We start from the raw sequence: 27,766 nt of genomic DNA on the forward strand, positions 1-27,766 counted from the left end.
AATTCTACATAAATCCTATAAATCCTGTGTGTTCTACATTGTAATCCAGCTAAATACAATCTATTGCAAGGAGACTGTTCTCAAAGCTGTTTCTCATTACCTATCACTATTGTGTAATGCTTAAAATTAGAACATTTCTGGCTCATGCACTTTGTAATTTAATTGTGTTTATCTACCAGAGAATGATAAATAATTTATCTTTCCTAAAATGTTTCCATATTATACTATATTACACTATACTATACTTTCCGTGTATGCTAGTATACAAATTATACGATACCTTTTGAATGCGTGCCTACAAAGTGAGGAATTTACAGGATGGCACAATCTGGATCATCACAGATTATCAAGCAGTTGATTAGTGAATTTAAGATTAAAAAATAAACAATGATCTAGTAGACTACAAAGACTAGGATTTATCTATACTTGCCGCCTACATCCTCTAAAGTTATTTCAACACACTACTGTGCGTAGATGATTGTCTTCCACAGAATCAGCTGGATGTTGTCTTACAGAATTACACAAACACCTTTTCGTCATCTCAAATATACTTGGATACATAAAATCCAAGTATATATTCTATTGACTTGATTTCCCTTCTGCCACATAGCAAAATCATAACAAAATCATTTTTGTTAAGATTCCTATCCTGTCTTCTGGAATTAAAATGCATAGCAATTCTTCTTCCCTTTTTTCCCCCCTGTGAGGACAAGGCTGAGTGACACCATCAGCTCTGTAAAAAGAATTCTGGATTTTTTATAATTTCTGCCTTAATCCTCTGAATGTTTATCTAACTTTATAAGTAAGGAAGAATTATTGTCTTTAGAAATGAAAACCTACTGTAACTGCAAGCATACAAACTCTGCCTTTCAGCATGGTGGGGTGGTAAAGATGCTGAGTTCAGATTGAGATAACCCAGGATCTGGTCCTCCCTGAAGCATGGAAACCAGCTGGGCTATTCACCTTTCTTACTAACTGGCACTGCAACAATCCAAATATAATTTTGAAAAAAAACTTTTACTACGTTATGTATTGGTGGCTCTTCAAAACTAGTAACAGATACGCAGAGTGCAAAAATAAACAGACCTGCAACTAAAATGGACATGTACTAAGGAAAGCAGCATGCCTTGGCCTCCTTTTAACATCTTATACCAAATCACAATTCATCCCTCCACAGGGAAAGAAGTAAAGGAAGCTCCACATTAGCTAAAAAGTTCTGCAGCCTGGAATCCAGTATGCAGGCTAATATGTAATGTTAAATATTGCCAAACTTGTCAGTTACATTAATTTAGGTAATATTATACTGATTTCCTTCAGTTTGAAATCAGCTGAATTTTAAGGTATATTACTCTTCGGTGTTTATTCTTTCAAAAACTTTTGAATGCTTGTTAACTACATATCTTGCGTGGTAGAATAATTAAGAATACACCAGCCCTCCCATCCTAATGGAACAATGTAAGTAAGCATTGATGAATAACATCCACATATTTTGCTCTTTGGAATGGCTTTATTTCAAGAATAAATTGCATTATTCATAGAGTTTCTCATTTATGATACAAAGAATGCATGTTGTCCTGAGAATCATACTGATTTATACATTTGAAATGGCAAGAAAATACAGTAACTTTAATTATAACTTCTTTCAGTTTATAGAGAAGCCTGCATTTAAACAATCCCATTGTATGAAACACAAGAACAGCCCCAAATTACCTGAAATAAATTCATAAGTATTCTAATACTTTTTCCTTGATTACTTTTGAAGGCAAGAAAAAGCAATGATACACATTTCATATAGAACGAAAACATGACTGCTGCAATGGTTGCTCAAAATACAAATTTCCATTGTAGCAAATGAAAGCAAGTTTTCCCCAGTGTACTTCTGAAAACGCTAACTTAAAATACTGAATTCATTTGAACATGATTTTGCATTGTTTATTGCTAGTAAGATTATGTAATTAACTTTTTTCCTATAGAAAAATTCAATAAATCTTGCATTTTAGAAGTTTAGTTTATAATTGCATAGTTCTAATCGTATTTTGCATTGCAGCTGCAGATTATTCAAAGAAATTGCATTGTTATTGCAGTAGAATTTTTCATGATTTATGCCTAGCTATAACTGTCAAATACCATGTCCACTAAGTAAAGCTTTCATATTCCAATTTTTCAATATTTTCTATCAATTTCAATAGATATGGAACTGTAAAAAAAAAAATGGCACTGGAGCTCCAATATTTTTCTACATCTGGGCTGTGGACATCAATTTTATTATGTCTTGAAAAGACTGGAACAATTCCTTAGATAAATTTTCAGCATCTGTGTCTGGACATAACTTCCAGGCACTGCAGGCAACAACAATCCTACCAGAAGAAAGATGGAACACAAATGCAATTTAAAAAAAATCAGCACAGAATTTCAGTTGGGTATACACAAAGTCCTGACCACCTAAGTAATCACAATGTAAAAGATACAATTACTATACATGCTAATCATGGGCAGGTGGATTTATGCTATAAAATGGGAATGAAATAATCTGTTCAAAATGTGTTTCACGCTGAACTTCAACATGAAAAAATAACTACCTTCAAATTAGAGAAAAAAGCCTTAAAATGTTGTAAAGTGAAGTACTTTTGTCTTATCAGCAGTATTTCACAGAAAGTTTGATTATGATATTATACCCTTAAATATTACCCAGCCTGTTATTCCTAATATAAGCAGCAAAAATAAAAAGACAAGAAATTAGTGCTATGGAGTATAAAAATCTGATTAGGAAGCTGAATTTTTCAATTAAAATATGGGTCTAATTATATGAATGATGGTTTATGGCGTTAACCCTACTGTCTGAATTCACAATATCCTAATAAAACAATGAACTGATCACTCTGCTACATTCATACAACATAAAGTTATAGTTTAAGTTAGTTATGTGAAGGAATAGATAGAGTACATCACATAATTGACAGAATTGATAAGATATTTCAGGAAAAAGAACAATCATATTTAAAACTACACAGAAGAAAGTTACGGTATTTTCTGGATTATAAAACATGTTTCCCCCCCCAAAAAAGGGGGTGAAAATTTGGGTGTGTCTTATACACTGAATGTAGTCACGCCCAGCCACCGACCCCCACCCTTTGGCCTCTGCCTCCCAGCAATTTACCTCCTTGCAGCAAGCAGCAAGAAGAAACAGCCCATTTCAGCTTCAGCACAGCCTAATTAGCACAAATTGATTGTCTGTTGGATCGGCCTCCCGATTCTCAGCTGTTTCAGGCTGCAGGGATTGCCATTGCCTATTCCTGCATAGGCCTCCGCTGATTGCTGCAAGGAGGTAAATTGCTGGGAGCAGATTTTTTTTCTTGTGCTAATAAAGCTATGCTGAAAACGAAAATGAAAGTAAAGCAGGCTATTTGCTGTTTACTGCAACCAGACAAAATTGCCGAGAGGGAGGGGCAGATTTCTTTTTCTTGTTTTCCTCATCAAAAAAGGTAGGCGCGTCTTATAGTCTGGAGCGTCTATACTCAGAAAAATACGGTAAGAGTGCCTACAAAGCCAACTGTGAAATCAAGTTTTCATTACTGAAATAATATAGTAGTGATCTCTCCCACACTGACACATAACTCAAAAGAAAACAGGATTCAATTTTTTACTTGGAATAACATTAATGGTATTCTTACCTGTCATCTCTAATTCTGTAGAACAAGCCATAACCATGCTTTACCATTGGAACAACAGCTCCTGCAATTCTTGTGTACCCTACCAGGCTAGTTGAAAGAACAAAATTTCCACCTCCCCCACTGCAAATTAAAAGAAGAAAACAAGAAGGCATGTAAAAAATAAGACCTGCAGATTCAACCCAGGAGCAGGGTGAACAAATATAATTGCTTTCCCTGCTAAGATTAAGGAACTTCACTGAAATAAATGATCAGGGTTCAATGCTCAAACTGATACTGTATTATAAAGACTTCTGGCACACTCTTGTTAATGGAAAACATGAATTACTTATTCCACAATAATTTAAAATAAGTGCAACTTCTTAATCACTGGAAGCTGCTGGACCGATGAACATTTGTCCCATCACTAAACAATTACTTGTCTGTTTATCTTTTCAACTCCAATATGGGTTATCCCTGTTCAGTGATTAAATCATTTAGCAACTGTTCACCATGGTGATGAAAAAATAGCTATACACCAATCCCACCTTTTACAACTTTGTCTATAAAGCACAGGAAAACTGAAGTAAGATCATAAGCACAGCCACTGCTTCATTCACTGCTTCATGCAAATGCTTCATTTAATGACATATTGTCCCAATTGTGGTTGCTAATTGAGGTCTACCTGTAAAACCTTATGTTCAGTTGGTATAGAATGATTTCATTCCAAAGGTAAATCTCAATGTAATATTTTTCAATACCTTCTAGTGAAAGCAGGATCTAAGAAGAGTTCTGGCATTGGAAGGCTATCCTCTTTGGACAGGAGTTGAAGGCCTAAGAGATGACGATCAAAACCTGTTTGAGAAATATAAATTAATTGTGACAAAATGCTCAATGACTTGGACAGAGTTTATTCCATTCGGCCTGTTGAACTGAGAATAGTGGAAAGGATGGTTTGAGAATTGTGCTGGAAGAAAAGTGATGCCACTTGGGGGCTTATTGTGTACATTAGCGCTATGACTCTACTCAGCACTGTTATAATAAGCTGGAGAGGTAAGAAAACAAATCACAGCTTATGAAGAAAAAAGATACTAATGCCAGGATGTACAACTACTTAGGCCTAGATCAAGGTTTACCCATGGCCATACTTTTAAGGAGGAGGCTGGGTTGAAAAGAAACTTATTTGTCATTTAAATATATTTAAAACTAAACAATAGTATTATTTTCAACAGGTAAATTTAAAAATTTATCTTTTCTATTACATAAAAGATTATTTTGCTATTTTGAGACTGTAGAATGCATCTCTTTTGCTTTTGCAAGATTAAAAAAATGTACCTCTTCCATTCTCACACTCTTTCATCAGTTTATTATGTCTTGCAAATGCCTTTAACATTAGGTGTTTTCTTTGGCCTTGCTGCAGAACATAAGAAAAACATAATTATTCTACCCAAACTGCTTATATCTAAACATTTCTTCAGAAAAGAGCAAAAGACAGTAGGAAAAGGAAAAAGAGCCAAGATGAATCAGCTGCTATTTGGCTCCTATGCTTCAATTATTATCTCTTCCATCTGTTTGCCACAGAAGATAAGGAGGGTGACTGGATTCAGTTGAATAACCCCCATCTGCAACTAGGCCTTTCTTGCTGGGAGTTGAAGCCCCTCATTAGATTAGGAAAAGCTGTTTTTTAAATGTGAACGATGATCCAGAAGTATGTAATGTAATCATGTCCCAAATACACATCTAAAATTGTGTTCTACATTTTAAGAAAGCATGAAAGGGGAAGCAGCTATTTTTTTTGACAAGTATAATGTATATAATCTGTACTTGCACAATCAACATGAGTCAAGAAATTTAATGCAAATACATTATTTCCCCCAAGTAAAAAATCTAATTAATAAAAATAAGACAGTAAAATATAACTACTTTTAAAGAGGAATTAAAACATTCATGAGGATGAGATTATTTCAAAAGGAATGTGCGGCAAGTTTTACTTTATACTGAACATGATCCCTTTAATATTTGAACTTTCTCCCATGCTGGCAACTATGAATTCAGTTTATGAAATGATGTATCATCAAAGAAATATGGAATTTATGTCCACTAGATTTTATCTCCTATTAAATATGTAAGTAAAGAATTTTGGGGTTATATAGGTCTTAGTACTGAACACAAAATAAGGTCACAATTTTTAAAAATCTCTGATTAAAATACTCACAGTGACTGTAGGATCTAGCATGGATTTACACCATTCTATTATTTCATTGGTACATGGTCTCATAGTTTCTGTCCGGCCATGATAAAATTGTCTGGTTGTTGCAGTTTCATAACAGCAACCAAGGCTAAAAAACAAAGATTTATCCCTTAACTGTTTTAACTGCTCATAGAATAGATATATAAAAGCCCTACTGTCTGTTGATATAGCAAATTACTTTTACCAAAAAGTATGTGAAACAAAGTCATTCCGCTCCAGTTTTTGAACCTTATGTAAAAAAATGATGATTTACTTCATCTGGCCTTCACAAGAGACCTTATTATTAAAATGTTTTTTAAACAAAATTGATGATATAATAACAGTACAAACAATATTAGACAAATGGATACAAACATGAAGAATAGTGCATTTAAATAGTGCAAAAAGATAGGAAATTAACAAATTACATTTTTGGATCAAGTCTGTGCTACTTACAAAATAATATACAAATAAAGGAGAAGGGAAGAAACATATAAAGGCATTGATTTGATAATTCTAAGGAATATGTAAAGTGTGCTTACAGAAGAGAAAATAATTTCCATCTATTTGTAAACTTGCAAAGGCTCCATAAATTATACTCCATGTGTATTTAATAAAATAAAAATATTTAATATGTTTAAAAACAATTCTTACTGTCCATGACATCTGTAATAGGTTAATTGGAGAGCAATCTGGACAAATGTATCAGGATGAAGATTGTGTCTCTTAATCAGTGCTTTCCCAAAAATTGTAAAAGCATAATTCACAACTTCTAAGTCAGATGTCTGAAAAGAGAAAAATAATGAAATTTCAGAGAACCAGTGGAATTTTATATTTTCAATTACACCGAACTTATAACATCTAGCAAAGATTCGAAAATCAAGACTTTAGAAATCGAATGATGATTACTACCATATTATTGATAGAAATATTTGGCTTATAACAATGCAAACCAAGTATCCTAAATCATGCTTACACCAGGACATATAAAAAAAGCATAGTTCTGCCTCCATGTCCTACATTTGAGGAACTGATACAAAATCTCTCAGGATGGATCTGGTCTGCAGTGCAAGCAGATGGCAAACCAAATTAACAAGTCACCAGCTGTGCATAAAAAGATTTCTCTTTTGCTTCATCCTCATTCACGTCATACAATGGAAACAAAAGGAATGCACTAACACCAAGCACAAATATATGACATCCAAAAATTTATATGCATACCAGCTTGTAATATTTGTCCTTTGCACAAGCAATATCATTTAGCACCCTCTGATCCAAATTAAACATAAGCTCCTCTGGCAAAGGGATATTGCGTACTTTGTCCGATCCCTGTTTTATATGAAATAAAAAGAGAGAAAACCATTTAATTTATCTGACACTGGAGGGAAGTTGTATCAACTGGAAAAGGATTGAACTACAATTAACAACATACCTTCCATTTCCCTTCTGTTTCAAAAACCTTGGAATCAATGTAAGAACAGAGGGACACCAAAACCATGGCATCAAAAGGAGCATGCTGGAAGATATATATAAAATAAACATTACTCCATGGAGCAATAAATATTTGAATCAACATCACATTTTATTTTATTTTCTATTACAACCATAGATAATTTATAATACTGCTAGCCAAGCTGGGTGGGGCTGTTAGGAATTGTAATCCAGTAGCATATCACATGTTGCCTATCTTCAATGATCTTTTTCTAGAAGAGTTGCTCATAATTTTGTTAGGTCAGTATTTCTTATCTAGTAATTAAAAGGGTAGCACATTAACAAAATAAACAAATTCTGTTTAAGTTGCTATTTATTTATATTTATATATATAAATATATTTATATATTTATATATTATATATTATATATTTCTGTATAAACAAAAAAAAAGAGAGAAACGCAAAAGATATAAACTCACATCACAGTTTGATGCAAAACAACCATTTGAGAAGGCAATGAAGTTATAGGATTTGTCTCCCCATCGCAATGTTGGATTCCCTGCGAGTGCCAATCTGGTGACCTAAATCAAGAATTGGCATTATTAGTTCTGAAAGAAAAAAACTGCCACACTTGCCTTTCAAAGATTGAAAAATGCTCACTGGGATACCCGACTTCTCATGTTTTCTGGCATCGTTGCAGGGTGAAGTGCGAGAGCAAGATCTCCACCTGCCATTGGGGTTCCTCACCTCCAATACTACCTCCTACAGAATCTTCAATTTGATGGCTGCTTTTAAAATTGCTGTCTCTAGATACCAACTAGGGATGCAACATTGCAGCCTGGCAGCCAACAGTACCCTCTTAATGCTCTAGAAGCCCATTTAGAATACCAAGGCTTTTTCTGAGAGGGGGGAGTATTTTAGAAAATACAATTAATAATATTTTATTTGGATTAAAAGGAATGACACTCAGAATATGGTGATTGGCATAAAAATAACACTGAAATATGGAATAACTAAATAATGAAAGATTAATAAATATGTGTATTATTACTAGAACTATATAAGCTTATTAAATGTAGTAAATATAATAAACATTTTATTTGTACTAAAATTATGACACTCAGGTACCATACTGTTCATGCATTGATACGTTTGAAAAAAAAATTTAAAAACTTGGGGGAAAAGTTGTGGGCAATCCTGTGCGTCATTAAGTCTGAGTAAGGACTGTGGGGGGTGCAATGCAGATGGAGGCAGGCACTGGGTAGCTTGGTACATATTACAGAGCCTATCAACATAGGAAACCTACCACAGCCCTTGGTAGTTACAAGACCTACTGGTATGCAGAAACGGCTGCAGATTGAAAAGCATGGGATCTGTTCCCCCACTAGGCCCAGAAGGCCACAATTGATTAAAGGGCTGACCAGCACATGCAAATTGACCCACTTACTTTGCAGTTTTTCTGCAGTTTCTGATAGGCGTGGCCACTCTATACAAGGCATGAACTTACTACCAAGACTGCCACAAGCCATTCAGCAAGCTGGCACCATTCTCATTATAGTTCAGAAGGCTCCTCCAAGTAGGCGTTGAGTCCTATAACTAGCCAAGGTCTGCTGGGCATGATGGGGTGGAAAGTAGGCCTGGCCTGTAATTAGCTGAGCTTCCCAGGCTATAGGAGGTTTCCACATACTTATGGGCCCTGTAGCAAGGGCCCAATTTTCTTCAATTGAAGAAAAAAATGGAGCCTCACTGCAAAATGGCACAAGGCAGCATAACCAATTTCGTTGTATACATGATTTACAATGACAATAAAGTCTATACTATTAGCAGAAAGGCCAGGCCTTGCATAAGATGGCATGTCTGTCATCAGGTGCAAAAAACTACAAAGATAAATGGGGCAAATTGGGTATACCAGTGGCCTTGTAATTGGCCAAAGCTTCCTGAACCTGATGGTATAAAGAGCAGGCCAGGACTCCTTGGATATGATGGGTTGGGAAGCAGGTTGGAGCTCCAGATGTGGTAGTATGGAAACAGACCCAAGCCTCTTGACAGAAGGCAAGACTGGCAGGCTCGGAACAGGCCAAGGTCCCCAAGGCCATGGCAATTTTGCATGCGCTGGTAGGCTTGGGGGTGAGGTGGGGTGGACGACAGCTAAGATAGTGAAGAGATTGGTGGAAGGGAACTAAATCATCCCTGAAGTTTTAAGTGCAGGCAGACTGAGTGCAGGCCTGAATTTTAAGTGCAGGCCTGAATTTTCATCATGTGACTGCAGAGATGCTGCAATGCCCATATACCCTGCAATGAATATAAATCTCCAAGTCCCTTTGTTCAGCGCTGCTGTAATTTTAAACATTTGCTGAATGAATAGTTGTTAAGGAAGGACTGCCTGTCACTATTTTTATGCTGTTGCCAAGAAAATGACATAACCATATCCCTACATAAGAAGTCAAGCTCCATTCAAAGGAGGCTTTTGTTTTCTGTTATACTTAATGTATGCATAAGATAAAGTAGTATGCTTTGTCTTAAAAAGTATAAATTGGACCTAGGAAATGATAATGTGATCTCAGCAAATTACGATTAAAAAATTACAGTTTATTCTCTACTAACTGTCTTGTCTCTCTCTCTTGTCACTTTTAACTACTTATAGGAACTTTGTACTACATAGTAGCAGGGCTGTGTTGTGCTTTAGATTTGATCTCTAAAATCTACACAGTCTAAAAAGGTAAAATGGTTAAAAAAAAAGACAAAAGAAAAGAAAGCAAAGCAAAATCACTCTTACTCAGTTGCAATCCAATGTATATGTAATTGGGGGAAGTATTTCTAAACACAGTGTTTACTATTGACTAGTAAACTAGTGGCCTGGGGAGGAATGTTGCTATGCTTTCATTGGAGTTGTATAATCTCCACATTTTGTCCGTATAATTTACATTTTGAATAAACCAGATACATGACGTAGTTAACTTATGCCATTTGATCACTCCAAATCTTTTTCCTTTATAATATAACAAGGCTACTTAAGGTCATTAAATATATTCATTTTTTTAAAAGGAGCAGACTAGTAAGAATAGCATGGACTTTAATTCTTTAAGTACCTCTGAATAATCTTCAGGTGTAGCTTGAGGCTTTGAATCATCTAGACATATTACAAATAAGCTACGCTGTATTGTTTCCAACAGAGACAGGTTTTTTGGATGAAGTTTGATAAGATAATCACGTGTCTAAGAGGGAAACAAAACAATTATTAAAATAAAACATATCAATCTGTACCAAATGTCTTTTTTAAAAAAAGTCCAAACCTTTGCCCATGAGGTTCTTTCTTCAGATGTTAAGGCAGCCAATCCTGGCCCTTCAGGTTCATCCTTACATTTGTTCTTAATGTAGGAAAGTTGTCTGCAAATAATATAAATACCAAGTTAAAAATACTTAGCATTTCTAATACAAACTATCATGTAAGACAAATGTTTTTGTTTTTTTGTTAAGCCAGCAATTTAGGTAATGAAGACTGAAAATAAATCAAGTTTCCAGACCCTTATTAATTAAACTAAACATTCATCTCTTCTGTAAGTTATTTATCAAATGTTAGAAGTACTACAGATAAGATTAGTGTCCTTTATTAGCTATAGTGATTTTCTTTAATAGAGAGTCTATCCAGAGAACACTCAGATTATAAAAATTAAAAAAAAACGTTGGAGGTGTGCATATATACTATACATGAAAGATAAAAGAGCTTATTAACTGCAACACAATTTCTTCAAGTAGATCACTATTTTTTCTCATTCTTCCTTAACAGAGTGATAGTAATTATACTTTTGGACAATTTGAAAGGGAGGGGAAACAAGCACTTGCTGTGTGCTTGCAAGTCCAGTCACCAATAAATTGAATTTAAAATGATGTTTCAGCAAACAATGCAGCATTCCCTCGACCATTCATTTCCATATTTAGGTTCTTTCAATTCAAATATGTTTAACAATCACAAAATAATATCTTGCTTTTAAGATGTGTCCTTGTTTAATGCAGCATAGAATTATTTTAGGAAGTTGGGAATTGTAAGTATTACATTCCTTTCATTTTTTTAGTTGGGAAACAAAATACTGAGCTGACTATTATCATTTTCCCCTTATATGCTGAGTGGGAGGCAATGAAAGGAAAGACACTCTAAAATGAACTTTTCAAGACATATAAAACTATTAAAAACAGTATAATTGACACTTAATTGTATTTAATAAAACAAAGCTATAAAATGCTATAAATTAGACCTAAAAAGAAAACACTGAATTACAGTAATATAGCAAGAATGAAATCTGTATTCACCACAAAATGAGTAAAAAATATATAGAAACTATACTTAAGTATAAATAGAAGTAAACTTAATTATTAATTCAAAACTGAATATACAGTATCTCCCTCTGGTTTTATACAGAAGCCCTTAAATTCCATCAATCTTCATTGACTAATTTTTTCTATAGAGCATATCTAGAATATGAGTATAAAAATATTTAATGTCAAATTTGCATAGAAAGATCTGTAGACTACGTTGTTTTTAGATTGTATTCTAAACATACCTAAAAAGCTCTGGTGGGCTCAGAATATGACCATCATGTAAACTATCAAATTCAAAAATTCTGCCTTCACACAGCACTATCAAGTGAGATGGACATTCACCTTCATTCTCTGGAAGAAAAGGTTTAATTCATTAATACAGAAATTTGTATAATCTTCATGAAATGCTTCCTAGGATGATGGGACACGAACAATAACCTTTTCCTCTTATTAGCCATACAGGCCAACATCTTGGAGACTTATATCTCAAATGAGCTGCATCTTCATTGTTTAGCAGGATGGTAATTATCTGCAAGCATATGAAACCTGTTACAGGTAGTCCTCAACTTAAGACCGGTTGTGTAGTGGGATAGATGTTTTACAGTCCATAAAGCATTTCTGATTGTCGTAAAATGTGGTACACATAGACAAACCATGATCATGCGACTGCATTTCAGGTGCTTGGCAACTGGCTCATCTTTACAAGTGGGTTGCAGGGTCCCATTGTCACATGGCTGCCATTTGCAGCAGTTTTTTCAGGTTTCCAGCAAAAATGGCCATTTGGAAGAATGGGTTCACACTTATGACTGTAGTATAAGGATTTGCTTAATTACCATGGTGATTCACTACAAAAAAAATCATAAATCAGGTTGGGTCATGTGAGTGACTTGATCTACAACTGTAACAATGTACAGCCAGAAATCCAGACCCAATTGCAGTACTAAGTTGAGGACTACCTGTTTTTTCCTTGCTCACCAGCTGGATCGCAGAAAAATTGTACTTGTTTTTCAACTGTTAATAACGGAACTAAAACAAAAGATTCTGAACAGGTGTAGTAGGGAAGCCATTGTCCTCCACAAAAAATTTCATCTTTAACTAGATGTTTTTCACTCCACAAAAAAGGTTCTTTTAAAACCAAGCACACTAAGCTGGGGTAAATAGGTGTAGCACATAATGTCTCTATCTGCATGTGCACATATATGTGCATGCATGTGTCTATATGTATACAGAAACACTAGCAGAGTAAACAGGCTGTATACACAGAACACAGTGCCCTGATAAAGAATTCGAAATTCTGATTATTGGATACAAGTACAAATAGCAATAGCACTTAGATTTACATACCACTTCATAGTGCTTTATAACCCTCTCTAAGCAGTTTACAGAATCAGCATATTGCCCCCAACAATCTGGGTCAACTGAAAGTGCAGTTGAAAATTCAGGTTGCTATAAAATTACTTTTATACTAAGAAGGCAGTATTGAAAGTTCAACTAAACTTGCTTAGAAAAAAACACAGAAGAAGCATCATCATCATACAATTCAATGCTTTATATGCCAATTTAAAAACTAAATCCCATTGTATTCAATTAAACAAACATAGTGTGGTTAGGATTAATCATCTTCAAGTTTTGCTGGGCAAGAATAAGTAACATTATTTACTATATTTATATATCACTTTTTAGTACAAATTCCCCAAATGGTTTACAATTATTAGAATTACACCAGGCTATATAGATTAATTAAAGTATTATATTATATTATTATAGATTAAAGTACAATTAGCACAGGGATTCCCCCAGGCTGTGTGCTCTCCCCACTGTATACCAATGACTGCATCTTTAACAATCCATCTGTCAAACTACTGAAGTTCGCAAATGATACAACAGTGATCAGTCTCATTCGAGACAATGATGAATCTGCATACAAACGAGAGGTTGAATAACTAGCCTTATGGTGTGACTGGAACAATCTGGAACTGAACACACTCAAAACTGCAGAAATGGTGGTAGGCTTTAGGAGAAACCCCTCCATACTTCTACCTCTCACAATACTAGAGAACACAGTATCAACAGTAGAAACCTTCAAATTTCTAGGTTCTACCATTTCGTAAGATCTAAAATGGATAGCTAACATCAAAAACGTCATCAAAAAAGGACAACAAAGAATGTTCTTTCTGCGCCAACTCAGAAAGCTCAAACTGCCCAAGGAGCTGCTGATCCAGTTCTACAGGAATTATTGAGTCTGTCATCTGCACTTCTATAACTGTCTGGTTTGGTTCTGTAACCCAACAAGACAGACACAGACTTCAGAGGATAATTAGAACTGCAGAAAAAACAATTGCTACCAACCTGCCTTCCATTGAGGACTTGTATACTAAACGAATCAAAAAGAGGGCTGTGAGAATATTTCAGACCCCTCACATCCTGGACATAAACTGTTTCAACTCCTACCCTCAAAATGACGCTATAGAGCACTGCACATTAGAACAACTAGACACAAGAACAGTTTTTCCCCGAATGCCATCACTCTGCTAAACAAATAATTCCCTCAACAATGTCAAACTATTTACTAAATCTGCACTACTATTAATTTTCTCATTGTTCCCATCACCCATCTCCTTCCACTTATGATTATAACTTTGTTGCTTGTATCCTTACGATTTATACTGATATTGTTTCCTGATTGCTTATTTGTACCCTATGACTATCATTAAGTGTTAAATTTGTACTCTATGACTATCATTAAGTGTTGTAAGTGTTGTACCTTGATGAAGGTATCTTTTCTTTTACCAAGACAAATTTCTTGTGTGTCCAATAACACTTGGCCAATGAAAAAATTCTATTCTATCTATTCTGTTGTATCATAATTTACACAGTAGCTTTCACATTTTGTGCAGTTCCATATACATTGAGAAACAAAACTAACTGAATGTAATTCAGGATTTGTCTGATAATAAAAAGGTCAGTATCTATATAAACACGACTTTTTCCTCAGAATAACTGATATAAATGGTGCTTAATACCTCTTTTTTTCCTCACAGCTAAGTTTTAGTGCTTTTAATGAATGTTCCTGTCTGATTCCAAGTATTGTAGACCAGGGGCCCCCAACTCCCGAGCCATGGCCTGTTTGGAACCAGGTCGTGCAAGTGGCGGGTGAGCGCACAAGTGCAGCTGCACTTGCATGAGTGGCAGATGCTCATAGCTCCATTTGTCTAACCAGTGGGCATATATATGGCACTGCTTCTGCAAATGGAGCTGTGCAGTCACTCACACGCCTGGCATTCATAAAGAACCATCCCTTCTCCCCACCAGTCCACCAGTGGACCGCCGGAAAGACTGGGGACCACTGTTCCACACAATTACTATGTAAAAAGTTTAGGAAGGTTTACAAAAGAGGCAAAACAGCTGACTACTGTTTTTTTTTCACTGATGTACAATTTCCACATCAACATACCGCAACATACATGCAACATCTTACAGTAATTAAGTTAAAACAAATCAATTTTTTAAAAGGCAACATAAAGGAGCGTATTTTTAAAGATGATTATCTTACAAACTTTCCTCTCTTAACCTGCAAACCAATATTTATAATAATTACACAATGCAGTATTATGTAACATAATTATATTGTATAACATCAATGTAAGTATAGGTTTATGGAATATAGGATCATTGTAAAAGTGATCTGTATTAATTTTCCATGTCACATTTATCACAGATTACAAAATGACAGACCTGAATTCATATTAGATTTATGAACTGTGGATGAAACACAGGGAGTGGTTTAGAACAGGGGTCTCCAACCTTGGCCACTTTAAGACTTGTGGACTTCAACTCCCAGAATTCCTCAGCCAGCAGAGCAGAACAGAGCAGAGCAAAGCAAAGCAAAGCAAAGCTGGCTGAGGAATTCTGGGAGTTGAAGTCCACAAGTCTTAAAGTAGCCAGTTGGAGACCCCTGGTTTAGAACATGCCGTGTTAAGAATATTAATGCATATAGCAATGTAGCACACATAACACAAAAACAAAAATTCATGTTAATGCTCTGAAAAATGTCAGCAGATATTAAACACCCTTTGTTTATAACATAAAGAGGGATGGGTCTCAAAGCAAAGCTCTAAGAAGTTCTGTGCCAGTGCAATTGAGATTCTAACCATTGTAAAGGGGGATATCAGATATCTTTCTCAGTGATTATCCACATCTTAATGGCAGATGCCTTGTTAACAATTTTAGGAACTATCTGTATAATTATGTCTTTTATCCATATCTTATAACTTAGGCTGCCTAACTTTATATTTAGCTGTCCTGATATAAAGTGGTATTCCCATCTTATTCCAATAAAAACTTTGTGACACGTTTGATTTATTGGCTATTGGCTCATATTGGCTGTAGCATACATAGTATCTGCCCTTCAGTCACTCAGCACTGTTATTTGCTATTTTGCTTTGTGATGTTGAACTAACAAGATAACTGGCTTCTTCACAGAACCGCTTGTGTAACAACTGACTGGCACTTTCTGAAGTGCAAGTCAAGTTTTATATGGGCTTCTTATTAATACATGATTATAGCACTAGATCTCTTTGAAAACATTTAACCAGAGGCTTCTGGGAAGAAATAGCAAACTGTTTGTGGAGCCAACAACCACAGTAGAGTGAACAGCCAGCATGCAGACTGGCTCTAAGTAATTCCCCATTACATATGGAAAGGCCTTGAAATCACCCACAAGTGCGTGCTCTAGACAGCAGCTCGTTTGTGAGATTACACGACAGCACAAGTCTCTGGTGGGTTTAAAGCTCTACGAGAAAATAACCATTATGCTCAAATCCTGATCAGCACCTTTAGCACACTGGGTTTGCATACTTCCTTTTCTAATCATTTTGGGAAATTTCTTGTTGACTATTTTTCAGTTAAACCTCTGGATTAATTCTGCAATAGATGAGTTTCTTTCAATTCTCAGTGAGAGAGGTTCCAAATACACCTTTAAGGACTTAAAAAATTAAATAAAATTAAGACTAATTTTCTGCACAGATTAATTTCACCAGGAAGACAATATTTTTAGCAGTATAGTTTGTCTATTGTTTCTACCGAGAAGTGGACATGCTTTTATATTATTTTTAATTTGTTAGAGGGCCCCATTATTACTGTTACAGATTCATTGTTCATTCACTGCCCGAATCTCTTCACCACAGTGTTAGAGGCATTAGTTGCCATAGTGTTGGTGATTATACATAGGGCCAATTGCAATCATGTCCATCAACAATTCTGGAAGTTAATATTTATGGCATGAAATCAAGAATGGATATTAGCAACTGCCACTTGTTAAAAGCACTCTAAGCACTCACCACTCTATTGAACAGTAGTCACTGTGAGAATGGAGTGGCAAGATTGTTAAAAACACCGCCAGCAAGATAATCATTTAAAATGCTCTCCATAGCACCTTGAGTAAGACAGAACAAATTAAGCCAACACACTTTGGGGCACATTACAGATTAGAGTAAAATCAGTAAAAGCAACTTGCCTAGTGACCCACATTGCCTTTCTGTGCATTTTTACTGAAGGAAAACATGAAAAAAGCTTCAGCCCTTTTAGTATTTTTCACAACAGCTATTTTAAGGAACCAGACTGTTTGTTTGTTTCCAGGTATTCATACTACATACTAGATCTTGGCCCAAACTGTACTGTCTGTACTATAATAAGAGCAAGTATTTCCAATAAACTTATATTTGTTTACAATGCCTACTTAAAGCATTATGGAGTGTTATATAAGTCTAAATGCTATTGCTAGTAAGGTTTCTAAGCTCGACTAGATTTTATTCCCAGGTATGTAGTTTAGACTGCAAACTAAACATACCTACTGACCATCCATATGTATGGGATAAACATTATATACACCACATTGAAACCACTTTCTTTTATTCAGAAAAAAATATCATTTACCTGTTTTAAAATAATTAATAATGGAATCTTGAACAATGCCTGGCACCTTGCAAGTGCAAAAAAGCATTCGAAACTGATCCATGTCCAGGGGCTTATTACCAGATCTATGTACAGCCAACTTTTCCCTGTAAGGTAATTAGGATATAAATAATTGAAGCTGCATGGATAAGCATAAATTTATAACAGGAACTAAGCAAATGCTATATTTCAATATGTTTCAATACTATATATTCTGAAAGGCCTATGTTGCCTTTCCATATAATGTGACATAGACAAGGCACTCAAGTCACAAGCTTCTTGGATGAGAAGTGAAACATCATCAAAGAAAAATGTCCACTATTCTCTCAGGCTATTATGCTTATGCTTAATTAAAAGCAGTGGCATTTATTTCAGAAGCTTTAATTTGAAAGAAGACAGTAATGTGCTTAGGTTTTTTCCCTATTAGAGTTCCAATGGTTTAATTTTATAGATGTTAAAAATAAATGTGAGTTTTTGGAGACTTGCACCAATTAATCAGATATAAAATTCTACTCTAAACTTATAAATGATGTTAGCAATATTAACTCATGATAAGATGACAAGTAACCCATACGTAACTATAATTACTGCATCGTGAATTTGTATTTCTTACTTTCTCATTTGTTCCCAGTAGTTCAAGGTGTGCCAAACATTTATGCTTGTTCTTTCAATCTGAGTCCCTTCTTTAATTGGCCAATAATGTTCAATATAAGGGCCTGGTCCTCCAAAATTGTGATAGATTTGTGTTGATGAACGGGTTTCAAGATAGGCCACATTTTGCCACCATTCTTCCAACTGAAAATAAAAAGTAATTAACAGCAAAAGGAATCCTTAATATGGTTATTTGTTAAGTTCAGATTCTATCCCATGGTGACATTAAAAGCACAGCACAAAGTATTTTGTACAACAAAGAAATGTTACATATGATGTTCAAACAGCAACTCTTCTTCCTACACTACAGAACAGATATGAAATCAAGCAAAACTTAAAATAATTTCAGATCTGTTCAAAGGAAAATATTTCTAGTGAGATTTGCTATTTAGAAAAGCAAAGTTTGCTATTCAATTAGATTCTGCTAATGTGTTTTTTTTTCTCTGACGTTCAGTATCATAAGGACTAGAACCGAGACAGGATTCTACTCAGACAAGGCTTGCTGAAATACTACAATAACTGCAGTGGTTGGATTATAATAAATGAAGTGTGACTTACACATGTCAATTGAAAGTTCACAAACATGTTAAGTCAAACCAACAAGCCCACATTATATAATGTGTGAACATTGTCAATATATTCTTATTACTATACATAGTGACTGGGAAAAATGGCTTTCTTAAAAGCATACCCAATTTCTCTTCACTGTAGCCCTTTCAAGTAATTTTTTATGCAGCTCCTTTCCAATGCCATTCTCAAATCTTCTGACTATGTCTCGAGTTCTTTGATACTCTTCTTGATTTAGGAAAGGTTTCACTGCACAATATAAATGATTGAAAATATGTTTTAAACACATATACTTCTCTACTTCAAGTGGCATAAAAGTTTCATCTTTATTATAAAACAAGTTTCAAATGAACAAAACTTCTAGAGATTGCATATCATTTGGAATTTTTTCTAGCTCTCAACAGAAATAGATACAGGTCATATAGGTAAAGGTTTCTCCTGTCCAGTCATATCTGACTCTAGGGCAGCGGTCACCAACTGGTGGTCCATGGAAAAATGTTGGTGGTCCACAGAAAAATTATTTGCATTTTTTATATTGCACTAAATTAGGGGTCCTCAAACTACGGCCCCTGGACCGGATACATGCAATGAACGCTTGTGTTACTGCACAGAGTCTCCCTCTTCGGGATCTTTTTGTGCAGGTCGGGGGAGGGCAGAAATTCCGATTTGGAGTCTGCTTCAGCTTCTTGATGCAGGGCTTTGGGCGAAGGCTGTGGGGAAGCACCGCTGATGGCGAAGAGCTGGAGGGCCTTGTTCCATGGGGCTGTATCATGGCCTGGAACTGGCTGACCATCCCAGCCCGCTGAGCCTCCATGTGCCGGTTCCTGGCCTTGTACTCCTGCAGGTCTTCCCTCTGCTTGGAAAGCCTATATTCATACTCCTCAGTGAGGTGCTTCTGCTGAGCCTCCTTCTTGGTCAGATCCAATTTGAACTGAGTTGTTTTGCCAATTCTTCCTCATGGTGGCTGCTTAGATCCAACAACTCTTCCTGTTGGGGCCCTAAGGATCCCAGGCAGGCAGGCAAAGAGTGGCTGGGAGGGGAGGGGTGAGTTAAGGCCAGCGAGATGCCCCTTGACATGAGTGACATCAAGTTGGCTATGCCCACCGTGTCACATGACCACCTAGCCACGCCCACCCAGCTGGTCATTAGGCAGATCATATTAGTGGTCCACGGGATTTAAAATTATGAATTTTGTGGTCCCTGAGGCCCGAAAGGTTGGTGACCCCTGCTCTAGGAAATGGTGCTCATCTCTGTTTCTTAGCCAATGGAGCCAGCATTGTCTGAAGATGCTTTCATAGTCATGTGGCCAGCATGAATATATGTCAAAGGTGCACAGAACGCTGTTACCTTCCCATCGAAGTGGTACCTATTTATCTACTTGCATTTGCTTGCTTTCGAACTGCTAGGCAGGCAGGGGCTGGGGGAAGTAATAGGAGCTCACCCATTGCGCGGTGTTCAGGTCTTGAACCAGGTTTGTCAGCTTTCCAACTGACAAGCTCAGCATTTTTAATTGCTGAACCATATTTGCCTTTTGTGGCTTTTTCTTTTTTAACTGGTTTGTAAGATAAACATTGCAACCTGAACATTTATGTCAGTTAGCTCCTTAACAACTGAATGTTTCTAAAACTGAAATGGGAACATGCCCCAGAAATCCTGTTTTATCCAGCATTTCAATTGGTAAATTCCCATACAGGATTCTACAGATATGAGGCCAAGTTCCAAATGAAAGAATGTGTCAGGCACGCATTACAAAACACAGAGAAAAGTTCTTAGAAATTTGGAGAGGATTGCTTATAGAGCACTCATGTCTTTTTAGATTAACAGCTTTTAGCAACAGCTGGAACCAAATTGTGTTTGGCAAAACGAAAATTTTAGTCCATTAATTTTCCATTTACAATAATTGCTACAATAGTTAGAAATTAAAACCATCTTAAAATAATTAATTTCCAGCTTTTCATAACAATATATTGCAAGGATTCACAGGCTTTGCCATTGCAAATCTTACACTATGACAAAATGACTTCATATAGGGCCAGTTTCTAGTGGTTAAAGCCTCAGGCTAGAAAACTGGAGACTATGAGTTCTAGTCTCTCCTTAAGCCTGAAAACCAGCTGGGTGACTTTCGGCTAGTCACTCTCGCTCACCTCACAGGGCTGCTGTTGTAGGGAAAACAGGAGGAGGAAAGACGATTAGGAATGTTCACTCTCTTGAGTTACTTATAAAAATATTAAAACATTTTTAATATTAAAATATTTTTTTTAAAAATCTAAATTAAAAAGTTTCTTAGCATAAAGAGAATGAGATGAAATTGTTATCTAATATTATTGGGTGAAATTCACTTTTCAACATAATTTTTAACTAAAGAGTCTATATAAAAATTAAATTAAAACTGTGCAAGACTACATTCCTGATATCCTTCAATACAGGGATTAAGGCAGTGGGATTTCCTGTGATGGTATAGTTAAGAAACATGAAGGTGTTCTCATTATTATTATCAGCCACAGAAGGCACAGATCTACAGAAAAGTTTGCTAGTTTCCTCTCCAGCCATATTCTAGAGATAGAATCAAAAGCAATTTTCAAGTCAATGAAAACATCATAATGTACATACCTGCATCAAGATATTTCGTTAGGGATTCATCAAGAGGAGGAACTGGCAGTGAAGGCAAGGAGCTCTGATATTGAAATGTATTTTCTTCAGAAATATCAGTTAACTGGTTTTCCATTATGTTGATCTAAGGCAAGTAATAATATTTTTCATTTTGACATTTGTATTACTGCAATTTGCTTTTTTACATCATGTAAATTTATGTATAACGAAACAGGAAGAAAAGTTAGTATATGTTTATGTAGCTTTCATGCACAGGGAAACATACTTTATCCACTTCTGATTATTCTGTAACTTAGATATGTGTATGTATATATCCTCCAACTGTTCAGCTTTTTATACAATAATTAAAATTTGCTTTAATTCTATTAGTGTTTAATATGGACTCAGTTACAGTGGCAATGAATGCATTGCTGGTAGACTTGAAAGAACAGGTAAGGGATAGATCATCTCTGAGAAAATCTAACTATGTACAGGTAATCCCCGGGTTACGGGCGTTCCCTTAGCAAAGTTCAAAGTTATGCAATAAGTGCCCCCTAGTTTACGAACAAATCCCGAAATTATGAATATTGCAGCACCAAAGCAGTTGTTCACCTTTACAAGGCTCTGCAACATTCATTCCACCAATTCCCCCCACCCCCGAGTCTTCACAGACACTTCGCCTGTGGAGACTCACCTATCTTACAAAGATCTCCTCTGTCAGTTTCTTTGCTTACATTCAGAGAAGAGAGAACAGTGGCCTAACGTACCACAAGATCTCATGCCACTGATCTTGTGTAATCTCGCACTTTAGGCCTTTATACTCTGAGAATTGAGTCCAGGACATTTGCAAATGGAGGGAAGGCTTTGGTCCTTCAGGCCTTCTTTTTCTTTGCCATTTCCTTGCCTGCAGGGAGATTGTGTTCCTGTAGGCTTTGGCAGCCCTTTGCAAAAAGCCTTTGTTGAGAGCTTGGTAGCTCCTAAGCCAGTAGATCTTGGAAGGAACGGGCACAGCTCTCCGAAGGGCTGCCGAAGCCTACAGGGGAGCAATCCTCAAGTGCTTTGCCAATGAGAAAGCAGTCCAGTCCCAAAAGGCTACTTGCAACATTCTGCAGCTGCTTTCTCACCAGAGATCAGCTTGACAAGGCCTTTGGCACTGAGAAAACAGCCCTGAAAGAGCACGTGGGCTGTCCACGACTGCTTTCTTGCCAGAGATCAGCTTGACGAGACCTCCAGCGTCAAGAAAGCAGCCCCGAAAGGCAACATGTGGCCTTACAGGGCTGCTATTTCAGCGCCAGAAGCCTCATCAAGCCCTTTGCTGATGAGAAAGGAGGAAGCAGGCAAAGAAGCAGGCTGAAGAGGAGACAGGTCTTCATAAAATAAGTCACCCGGCATGACAGGATGGGGGAGCAATTGTGAGGACCCCAGGGAGGAGAATGAGGTATCTGTGGGTCAGGAGGCCTTGGATGGTCTGAAGTAGATGGCCTGTTCCTCACTGGTCCCCTATGGCAGTGATGGCTAACCTTTTGCCATTTCCTTGCCTGCAGGGAGATTGTGTTCCTGTAGGCTTTGGCAGCCCTTTGCAAAAAGCCTTTGTTGAGAGCTTGGTAGCTCCTAAGCCAGTAGATCTTGGAAGGAACGGGCACAGCTCTCCGAAGGGCTGCCGAAGCCTACAGGGGAGCAATCCTCAAGTGCTTTGCCAATGAGAAAGCAGTCCAGTCCCAAAAGGCTACTTGCAACATTCTGCAGCTGCTTTCTCACCAGAGATCAGCTTGACAAGGCCTTTGGCACTGAGAAAACAGCCCTGAAAGAGCACGTGGGCTGTCCACGACTGCTTTCTTGCCAGAGATCAGCTTGACGAGACCTCCAGCGTCAAGAAAGCAGCCCCGAAAGGCAACATGTGGCCTTATAGGGCTGCTATTTCAGCACCAGAAGCCTCATCAAGCCCTTTGCTGATGAGAAAGGAGGAAGCAGGCAAAGAAGCAGGCTGAAGAGGAGACAGGTCTTCATAAAATAAGTCACCCGGCATGACAGGATGGGGGGGGGGAGCAATTGTGAGGACCCCAGGGGAGGGAGAATGAGGTATCTGTGGGTCAGGGAGGCCTTGGATGGTCTGAAGTAGATGGCCTGTTCCCTCACTGGTCCCCTATGGCAGTGATGGCTAACCTTTTTGCCATTGCGTTCCAGGATGGGGGGGGAGGTTCTCGTGTGGGCGTGCCCACACCCACAATTCTATGTGCCCTGCCCTGCGCGCGCAACCCCCCTCCCCTGGCACATGATGGCCTGGTAGGCCTGTTTTTCTTTTTCACCTGGCTCCAGATCCTCTCTATGCATTTGGGGAGGGTGAAAACAACCTTCCCCATCCCCTCGGAGGCCCTCCAGAGGCCCAAAACGGCCCGTTTTCCAACTTCTGGTTGGACAGGAAGTGACTTTTTTGCTGTCTCCAGCCTCCAGAGCCTCTCTAGGAGTCTCTGGAGGCTGGGGACAGCAAAAAAGTCACTTCCTGTTCAACTGGAAGTTGGGAAATGGGCCGTTTTGGGCCTCCAGAAGGCCTGGAGAAGGCTGTTTTCACCCTCCCTAGATGCATAGAGAGGATCTGGAGCCAGGTGAGAAAGAAAAACAGGCCTTCCCCACCCACCACAGACCCTCAGGAGGCAGGAAACAGCCTGTTTCCCTACTTCTGGTGGATCCAGAAGGCCCGAATATCAGCTGGCTGGAGTGCGCATGTGTATTGGAGCTGAGCTGGTGTGCCCACTGATATGGCTACGCGTGCCACCTGTGGCACGCATGCCATAGATTCCCCATGGTCTATGGCCTTCCCCACCCCATGATATCTCATGTGCACTTAACGAGCGATGCATTTGCCCACGCATTAAATGGGCGAAAACAGGGAGTGATGTCGTTCAATATACGAGATTCACTCCCACAAATCCTCGAGTTACAGATGGAATGGACAGGTTCTATTACATTCATAACTGAAGGACTACCTGTAATCATTCCGAGTCAAAAATTACTTGATTGCACATAATCATCATAATTAATCATCATCTTTAAGAGTGCTGTGTAGGATCAGACCTCTACATCTACAATTAGCAGCTTCAAGAAAACAGATAATACTCCTTGCAATTCTTTAAAATTTTACCACGCTACAAATTTTCTCTTTCTCTTTAGCAAATAAAACAGCTTTTCTTTTCAAAAAATATAAATCAGTATTAATTCTTCTGGTATAGTTAAAAGTTCAAAGTCACAACTCTGAGGTGTGATAAATCACATTTCATCAAGTCTGCAAATATATAATATTTGATTAATAAGAACAATGGTTCAAAATATATATTTCAACAAACATTTTATCATTATAGATCTTAACTGGAAAAATATTTAACCATTTGAACTGTGTGTGCCATTGTTATCTTTCTATTTTTTTATAAACACATAAAGGTGCAATTTAATTGCAGAATAACATAGTTTTTTGATAATACATTTTCATGTGTCTTTGAAGCTCATTTTTCCCTTTATTTTTTGCATGTCTATTTTTTCTTACTGTCAATCTACTGTTAATGTAAATGTTAAGTTATAAAAACTGCTAGAGGAAATTGGCTAGCAACTATAATAAAGTTAGTTTTTAAGTATTTATACTAATTTTTTAATGAGTTGCAAAAGCTTACTATAAATGCTTTTTTCATTATTGCTCTGCTCCTGCTCTTCTCTATTATACAATTTCAGATTCTCTGCATCCTCCAAGTTAGGCTTTATGTCTTGCTGATTTAAAACTACTAAATTCCCACTCTTATTTTCTTCCTAATTTCAAATGTGGAGCATATTTGGGGCCGGTTTAGCTCACGCTGGTAAAGCCTGTTATTAAGAACACAGTAGCCTGCAATTACTGCAGGTTCGAGCCCGGCCCAAGGTTGACTCAGCCTTCCATCCTTTATAAGGTAGGTAAAATGAGGACCCAGATTGTTGGGGGGGCAATAAGTTGACTTTGTAAAAATATACAAATAGAATGAGACTATTGCCTTATACAATTTCAGATTCTCTGCATCCTCCAAGTTAGGCTTTATGTCTTGCTGATTTAAAACTACTAAATTCCCACTCTTATTTTCTTCCTAATTTCAAATGTGGAGCATATGTCAAATTTTATATTGTTTTGTAACCCAAAGTTTCAGAATTTTCTATAATCCAGAAATTCAGAAAAAATATCTAGAAATGCTAGGAGCAGTTACTGGGGAAAAAAGCATTATTCCTCTAAGTACACTGCATCTTGGTCAAATACGAATACTATCTTTTAAACTTAAAGGATTTACCTTTATTCAGAGTAGCTTTAACTATTAAAATGCAGCAATTCATAAAAATATCCTTAGCTGGGGCATAAAGTATTGCTATTTTATGAATCTGTAAATTGCAATTACTGTAGAGTAAGAATTGGTTTTTGTCTCCAAGTCATGTGCTACATGCTCCAATTAAGGATGTGCCATAGTGTTTTCAGTAATATATTGCATTTATATTAGAAGAAACTTTTGCCCCAATTCTCTCCATTCCCTTTGTTTACCAGCAATGCACTCAACAGCCCTACCCAGTTTCACTGCTGCTTATCATGGCACATTAAAAGTTCAGGTGCACTGTTCCAGAATTAGGAAATGTACCTGTGCTGTTACAGCTGAACTTATTCTGCCACATTATTACAATATAAAGAGGAAAAAAACACCAAAAAAACCCATCTGTTTAGATTTGGGGTTCATTTACAGCTCCTCCACTTTGTGCCTTCCAGACAGATTCTTTAATTGCCCATCCTGGTTTAGGATGAAAGAAACACATTTGGATTGCCTCATAGTGGAAAACACAATCTCAGTATTATAGAATAGAACAGAATAGAATAGAATTTTTATTGGCCAAGTGTGATTGGACACACAAGGAATTTGTCTTGGTGCATACGCTCTCCGTGTACATAAAAGAAAAGATACCTTCATCAAGATACAACACTTACAACACTGAACGATATCCCAGTTGATCTCATGAACTTTTAGGGAATCAGTTCAGAACAAAGTGTCTTAAACTTGTTTTCTCTCAGGACCCCTTTCCCACTTTTAAAAATTATGAAAAATTCCAAAAGAGCTTTGGTTTGCATGGGTTATACTACACTGATATTTACCATATTAAAATTTAAAACTGACTCCACATTTGCTGCCACTTCCCACTACAGTTCAATCGGATACGACTGTATTTTTCAACACAGGCTGGGAAATAATTTTGATTGCGAAGCCCGGGAAAGGTTTTTTTTGGGGGGGGCGGGGACGCGACTCGAATGCTCGCATTATTTATTTATTCGTTTAGAAAAGAAAAGAAAAATCCACTACTCTACTCCATAAGGGGAAGATCCCATATTTTTTTAAGGCAAGCTGTGCCCGAGGTCCTAGTCGCGAGTCCTTTATAGTTTGTTCTTCCATGGTAAATACTGTCAATGGAAGAGAGTTAAGTATTTATTTTATTTGCTTATATTCAACAACGCCCAGCGTTTTTTCTGTGTTAAGGGAGCTTCGTGCCATTAAGGGCACTAACCTCCGTCCCAGAGCCTTCGTGCAATGCGTTTTTTGTTGCCGAACAAACCGAAGACTTTCTACCGGGTCCAGTCCCCAGAAGTTAGCGGGCTGGAGAGCGAAAGTTAAGGCGAGGTCAGAAAGAGAAGCAGAGTAACAACGACACTCCTTCGGCGAAAGGGGCCCTGGAGAACTAGGGCCGTGGACAGGGGGAGCTCCCCCCACCACACCGCCTACGCCGAAGTCTTTCCTCGCCCGCAGTCCCACTCACGGTTTGGCGCTTCTCGGGGGACACCCCCCCTCCCCCACCCGTCTGCTCAGGTCAGACACCGCCGAGCTGCTCATAGGCTCCCCTCACTTTCTCTCATGCCCTCACGGCGCTCGTCAGTCTTCTCCAAGGCCCTTCGGCGCGTCTCCTCAAGTTCAGTGAAAATAGTGGCTGAAAAGGAAGCAAAGCGACTCCTCCCTTTCTCCTCCTTCAGATCCTCCGCTCTGCACTTCTGCGCTACATTTAAACTCACGCGAAAGGAAGGCGAGGAGGAAGCGCCTATTGGCGGCCCGGCCTTCTTTGGCGAGACCAAAGAGGCGGCGTGTGTGGGGGGGGAGAGATTTCAAAGTTTCTCCTCAGCCCATGGAAAGCCACAGGTTACGGTTATAACGCTTTCGGCTTTAGTGGCCCGAATGGGGACTAAGGTTTAACGGCGACCGTCATTTTGACCGTGATAACGTTTTTCAACTTGCCTAACTATAAAATGTGAAGGACTTCAACTCGCAGAATTCTCCAAGTAACGCATGCCGCCTGAGGATTCTGGGAGTTGAAGTTCATATAGCAATAGCACTTAGACTTGTA

The 27,766-nt window shown here is 37.5% G+C and overlaps 1 protein-coding gene across 5 annotated transcripts; it reads right to left on the reverse strand.

Moving 5' to 3' along the window:
- Nucleotides 1–795: 795 nt before the first annotated feature.
- On the reverse strand, nucleotides 796–27,439 carry CROT (carnitine O-octanoyltransferase). Of its 5 annotated transcripts, none has more exons than XM_058179697.1 (17): nucleotides 27,275–27,439; nucleotides 21,407–21,530; nucleotides 18,921–19,045; nucleotides 18,192–18,373; nucleotides 17,561–17,685; nucleotides 11,869–11,977; nucleotides 10,603–10,696; nucleotides 10,399–10,524; nucleotides 7,789–7,890; nucleotides 7,310–7,393; nucleotides 7,099–7,206; nucleotides 6,532–6,662; nucleotides 5,863–5,986; nucleotides 4,983–5,061; nucleotides 4,409–4,502; nucleotides 3,672–3,791; nucleotides 797–2,357 (listed from the first exon to the last, which is right to left on the reverse strand). In XM_058179697.1, the coding sequence occupies exons 2-17, from the start codon at nucleotides 21,519–21,521 to the stop codon at nucleotides 2,237–2,239; spliced, it is 1,839 nt and encodes a 612-aa protein (XP_058035680.1). In that variant the 5' UTR covers nucleotides 21,522–21,530; nucleotides 27,275–27,439; the 3' UTR covers nucleotides 797–2,236. The 5 variants fall into 5 exon arrangements, 4 of the variants coding, with proteins under 4 accessions (XP_058035682.1, XP_058035680.1, XP_058035681.1 ...); XM_058179698.1 differs by having other exon boundaries at nucleotides 27,188–27,439; XM_058179696.1 differs by lacking the exon at nucleotides 27,275–27,439 and adding an exon at nucleotides 26,367–27,172.
- Between the last annotated feature and the right edge of the window lie 327 nt (nucleotides 27,440–27,766).

The sequence above is a fragment of the Ahaetulla prasina genome, chromosome 4, assembly GCF_028640845.1.
Source record: "Ahaetulla prasina isolate Xishuangbanna chromosome 4, ASM2864084v1, whole genome shotgun sequence".
NCBI lineage: Eukaryota > Metazoa > Chordata > Lepidosauria > Squamata > Colubridae > Ahaetulla > Ahaetulla prasina.

Bases quoted from the DNA above. Each gene is read 5' to 3' on its own strand.
- CROT (XM_058179696.1), bottom strand. From the start codon at position 26,396: ATGAGATCAACTGGGATATCGTTCAGTGTT. The intron at 21,531-26,366 runs GTAAGTGTTGTA...TACTTGCCTTAG, and splicing joins CTGGGATATCGTTCAGTGTT to ATCAACATAATGGAAAACCA. The intron at 11,978-17,560 runs GTAAATGATATT...CTTTTCTTCCAG, and splicing joins TATTAATTATTTTAAAACAG to AGAATGAAGGTGAATGTCCA.